Below are 5,665 nucleotides of genomic sequence, written 5' to 3' on the forward strand. Positions count from 1 at the left end.
AGAAAACACAAGAAAATGAGAGAGCTTTCAAATGAACTCGGGAGAATTGTGTGGAGAGAGTGGAAACTCGTGTAAAATCTGAAAAATGGCAAAGGAAAAGCCTCCTAGGCGTGAACCCTTCTCTTTATATAGTGACCCTTCACTTCCCTACTTGTTTGAATCAAAACCCTTGCATGTGAGACAAGTGGCAAGGTTTCTTTTTCTTCCTCTCTCAAAAATCGAAAACCTCTTGGAGTTCCCCTCTTGGAGTTGCCCACTTAGATTGCATTGGGATGGGGTATTCTTGGAGGTGGCGTGTTGGGCTTCCCTCCTTGGCCGAAAATCTCATTTCCCTCTTATACCATTCCTTTCCTCTAACAAGTCAGCATCTTCTTAAGGGGTAACATGGTAAAACCATGCATGTCTTTTCCTATTCCCAACAAGGAACTCTTGGCATGGAGGACAAGTGGCATTGGGCGTGTGCCATAGCCTTAGCCGTCCTCTCCACTTTTCCATTCCCAAGGTGTTGTTACATCTTCCCAATATTCATTCCCTAGGTGACCCTTCGCATTTCATTGGTCCAAAATACACTAAGTGACAAGTGGCAAGCGAATGGAATGCTTGGGGGTATGCTAGCCGAAAACCCTAGGGGCAAACTTTTCCTTGATATAAAGTCTCATCCCAAAAATCTTCTAGAAACTTGGTGCATGCTTGACACATGGCAAAACTTAGCAAAATTCGAAATCCTAAAGGCCTCCCTTCAGTTTCCTATGCAAAACTTATAGAAAGACACCATTTCACTTCCCTAAGCTCCCATTTCCAAGAAACCTACATTGGAACTTGAATTCTAGACAAAAAGCAATGGGCTAGGCATGTAAGCCCATCTTGGTTCTTTCCTACACCTCTTTTTCCTACTTAACCCACTTTCAAGACTATGTTCAAAGTATAACATTCTTGGGTCAAATAACACTTAGCAAATTTAGAATTGGATCATGGGTCTAAACCATTAGACCTAAATTCCCAATAAGGCCGAAATTCTAAGGTAAACTAGAGCCACTCTTCTCTTGGGCTTAAGTTACTACATCAAAGGTTTTTAAAGCCTTTCAAAGTAACTAAGGCTCCTAAAATCCCATGGCAACCTAAAACAATTCTAAGGGCCAAGCCTAGACAAAACTCGAGCTACCACATCCTCCCCTCCTTAAAAAAAAGATTTCGTCCTCGAAATCTATACCTCAATCATAAATCAAAACACTTATAAGAAGAGATACCAGACTACTACCTCCTCGACAAGCGGCTGTAGATTTTTTAGACGACGATGAGGATGAAGGCATATCATCCGCCTCCACGGTCATAGAGTCCTGAGAAAAGTAGAATATAGCTTCCAAATCGTAATCGAAATACATATTGACCTGCATTTCATTTAACCTATGCTCTATCTCAAGCTCAGTGTCCTCGATTGGTTGACCTTATTCACGAAAACGAATAAGATCTGCAGACGTATCCAAAGTCTCAAAAGGTACAAACCAACTTGCGCGTTCTTCTGCTGTGCGACTTGATTCTGCTTTTGGATCAAAATTACGCAAATTTCTTCTTTCTGCTTCCTTCGAGCTACTCCATGGCTACCGTCCCTCATGTGGTAATGCCCATCGAAAGTGAAGTCTTCTTCGGATGTCCGCATCCATCACATGAGTGCAATGATACTCAAATACTCCCATCTGTCTTGCTTGCTCTGCTAACGCGTGCTGTTTTCTTCTAAGGCGCTCTCTGATACGATGTTCTCTTTGTTCCCTCAACTGTGCCATTGAAGAAACTGACATATGTGGGGTCCTTCTAGTTCATGACATTTCCTGTTTCAAGGGTTCGATAGATGTACACATGATTACCATACTTAAACTAGCAAGCACGAAGTAGACAATTTCTCATAGAACAAAACATTGGCGGCATATATATATCCATATCACACAATTCATACATACATCAAAGGTTTTTAAGCTACAAACGAATGGGGATATTCGCTTCTCATTGTATCCTCCCGTTCCCAAGTTGCTTCTTCAAATTCTAGGTTGTTCCAGAGCACTTTCACTAGAGGTATCTTCTGATTCCTTAACTCCTATTCCTTACGATCCACGATCTATACTGGCCATTATGTATAAGACAAATTGGGTTGAAGCTGAATCTCATCGGACTTCATAAGTACTGGCCGTTTTTCTCTGAAACTCTTCTTCAAAGTTGATACATGGAACACGTTGTGTATTCCCTGCATCTCTATTGGCATATTCAGTCTATAAGCTACTGGATCGAGTCTTTCAACTATTTCGTAGGGTCTTACGTATCGGGGGTTTAACTTTCCCTTCTTGCCAAAACGTACAACTCCTTTCATGGGCGATACTTTGAGGTATACCCAATCTCCTACTACAAACTCCAAATTCCTACGTCGGTTATCGGCATAGCTCTTATGTCTGTTCTGAGCTGCTTTCATTCTTTCCTGGATCATAGTTACTTGTCTCTGTACATCTTGTAGATATTCAGGTCCTAGTATTTTCCTCTCACCCATTTCATCCTAATACAACGGGGATCTACATTTCCTTCCGTACAAAGCCTCGTAGGGTGCCATCTGAATGGTAGCTTGAAAACTATTATTGTAGGCGAATTCCACCAAAGGTAGGTGACTTTCCCAATCACCACTTAGCTCCATGACGCATGCTTGCAGCATATCTTCCAAGGCCTGGATTGTACGTTCCGTTTGCCCGTCCGTCTGAGGATGATAAGCACTACTAAAGTTCAGACAAGTGTCTAACATCTTTTGCAAACTCTGCCAAAATCGTGAAGTAAAGCAGGTATCTCGGTCCAATACTATAGTCTTAGGTACTCCGTGCAACCGGATAATTTCCTTAACATAAAGTCGAGATAGTTTCTCCATAGAATCTGTGTTGTCTATGGGTAGAAAATGTGCGCTCTTAGTCAACCGATCGACTATAACCCATATCGAGTTCTTTCCTGAAGATGTCCTTGGCAGACCAATTACAAAGTCCATAGACACATCATCCCATTTCCACTCTAGGATAGGCAATGACTGTAGTTCACCTGCTATCTCTGATCTTCGGCTTTTACCATCTGGCAAATGGAGCATTTTGCCACAAACTCTGTTACGTCCTTAATTCCATCCCACCAAAATTGGCATTTTAAATCTCGATACATCTTTGTACTTCCAGGGTGCGCTATGTAAGGGATGCAATGAGCCTCCCTTAGTAACTTTTCCTTAAGTACAGTGAGGTTAGGAATTACTTTCCTCTCCTTATAAAAGAGCATCTCATTCCTTCCAATAGAGAAATGTTGCGACCCTTCTAATTTTAGAATCTTCTGTCAAGATTTCTTCTTCAGTCATTATGACATGAACTCTTGTACTACTACATAAATAACATCTCGTGGCGGGTCTCCAATCATTAGGTTCCTCAATCTTGCTAAAATCAATGGTAAGTCTGTCTGAGCCTTGCGACTAAGTGTATCAGCTACAATGTTAGCCTTACTGGGGTGATATTTAATCTCACACAGATAATCACTAATGGTTTCCACCCATCTTTGTTGCCTCATATTCAGATTTTTCTGACTAAACAGATACTTTAGACTTTTGTGATCCGTGTACACTTCGCATTTCTCTCCATACAAATAGTGTCTCTAAATTTTTAGGGCAAAAATTACCGCTGCTAATTCCAAGTCATGGGTAGGGTAATTTCGTTCATGGTCTTTGAGCTGTCATGAAGCATATGCGACGACCCTTCCTTCCTGCATTAACGCATCCCAAACCCATCTTGGAGGCGTCACTATAGACTATGTAGGGTTATAAGGTTCTGGTAATGCCAACTTGGGGCCGAAGTCAACTTCTTCTTCGATTCCTGGAAACTCCTCTCGCACTGGTCAGTCCATTCATATCTAGCATTCTTTCTTGTCAGTGCTGTTAAAGGGCTAGAAAGTTTGGAAAATCCTTCCACAAACCTTCGGTAATATCCTGCCAAACCAAGGAAACTACGTACTTCATGAGCATTAGTTGGCCTTTGCCATTCCATTACAGCATCAATCTTAGCAGGATCTACTGCCACTCCTTTACTAGAAATCACATGTCCCAAAAATTTCACTTCACGAAGCCAGAACTTGCACTTACTAAGTTTGGCATACAACTGATGTTCCTGCAATGTTTCCAGTATAATCCTCAAGTACTTCTTATGCTCTTCCTCATCATGAGAGTAAATCAATATGTCGTCTAAGAATACTACTATGAAACTATCTAAATATTACCAGAAAATCCGATTCATCAATTCCATAAATGCGGTAGGGGCATTCGTCAGCCCAAAAGGCATGACTAGAAACTCGAAGTGTCCATAACAGGTTCGAAAAGCAGTCTTAGAGACATCTTGCTCCCTGATTCTGAGTTTATGATATCCGGATCATAGATCAATTTTCGAGAAAATCGCAACTCCTTGCAATTGATCCAATAGATCATCTATCCTTGGCAAGGGATATTTATTCTTAATAGTCACTTTATTCAAATCCCTATAATCGATGCACATCTGAAGAGTCTCATCCTTCTTCTTAATAAACAAGACCGGTACTCCCCATGGTGATGAGCTAGGTCGAATAAAACCCTTTGCTAGAAGTTCTTCAATATGCACTTTAAGCTCTTTTAATTCTTCTGGGGCCATCTGATAGGGTGCCTTATGCACTGGGGCTGTGGCCGGTTCAAGCTCAATCACAAATTCTGTCTCTCGATCTGGAGGTAATCCAAGTAGTTCATCGACGAAAACCTTAGGAAAATCCTCAATCACAAGGATTCCTTCATGTCCTTCCTTTATGTCTCTTATCATTACTAGATAGACATTATCTCCGTTCACCAAACTCTTCTTGACTTGTTCGGCCGTTACCGTAAACAGATCAAGCCGAACGAACTCACCCATATAGCAAATCCTTTTGCGTGCAGGTAAGTTAAACACTACCTCCCGCCTCTGACAGTCTATCTGATCAGAATGCCTAGACAACCAGTCCATTCCTAAGATTAGATCAAATTCCATCATGTGAAAAACAATCAAATCTGCGGTCAAAACCAAATTCACGATTTCCAACGGGCAATTCATAACTATACTCGTACAACGGATTACCTTCCCGTCGGGGATAACTATTAAAACCTTTCGAGACATTGGCTCAGCCTTGAGCTCACATCGTCGTATGCATCTATTAGAGATAAAATACCTCGACGCTCCGGAATCAAACAAAGCACATACCACGTACTGCTTCAATCTAACTTTACCAGTAATCACTCTCGCGTCTGCCGTCTCATCAGCTTCTAGGTCTACTTCTCCTGGCGTAATAGCATAAACCTTGGCCTTTGCTGCCGTCTTGGGTTTAGCGTTTGGAGTCGACACTCCTCCGGGCGTAATCTGCAAACAATCCCGGATCATATGGCCGGTTTGACCACATCTAAAACACGCTTCGAGGCCCTTCGACATTCAACACTGTGCCTCTTCCCCCATTGGCAACAAGGTGGTGGAGTAATGAGTGATTCCTTCCCAACTACCACGCCCTTGCCCTTGTTTGGAGTTACCGGGGCCTTTCGCTTTCCCGTATTACTTCCTGACGAGTAAGGAAATCCCTTTTTCCTATCCGCTTGAGCCTATGCAATTAGTCTTCGTTGCTC

The 5,665-nt window shown here is 42.0% G+C and overlaps 1 protein-coding gene across 1 annotated transcript; it reads right to left on the reverse strand.

Moving 5' to 3' along the window:
• Nucleotides 1-2,122: 2,122 nt before the first annotated feature.
• LOC121242365 lies at nucleotides 2,123-2,533 on the reverse strand. Its single transcript, XM_041140239.1, has one exon. It carries the CDS (start codon nucleotides 2,531-2,533, stop codon nucleotides 2,123-2,125), a length of 411 nt encoding a protein of 136 aa, XP_040996173.1.
• Between the last annotated feature and the right edge of the window lie 3,132 nt (nucleotides 2,534-5,665).

This window comes from Juglans microcarpa x Juglans regia, chromosome 8D, assembly GCF_004785595.1.
Source record: "Juglans microcarpa x Juglans regia isolate MS1-56 chromosome 8D, Jm3101_v1.0, whole genome shotgun sequence".
Lineage (NCBI taxonomy): Eukaryota > Viridiplantae > Streptophyta > Magnoliopsida > Fagales > Juglandaceae > Juglans > Juglans microcarpa x Juglans regia.

What these genes read in the sequence shown, in the direction of transcription:
- LOC121242365 (XM_041140239.1), bottom strand. Translation starts at nt 2,533, where the DNA reads ATGGGTGAGAGGAAAATACTAGGACCTGAATATCTACAAGATGTACAG.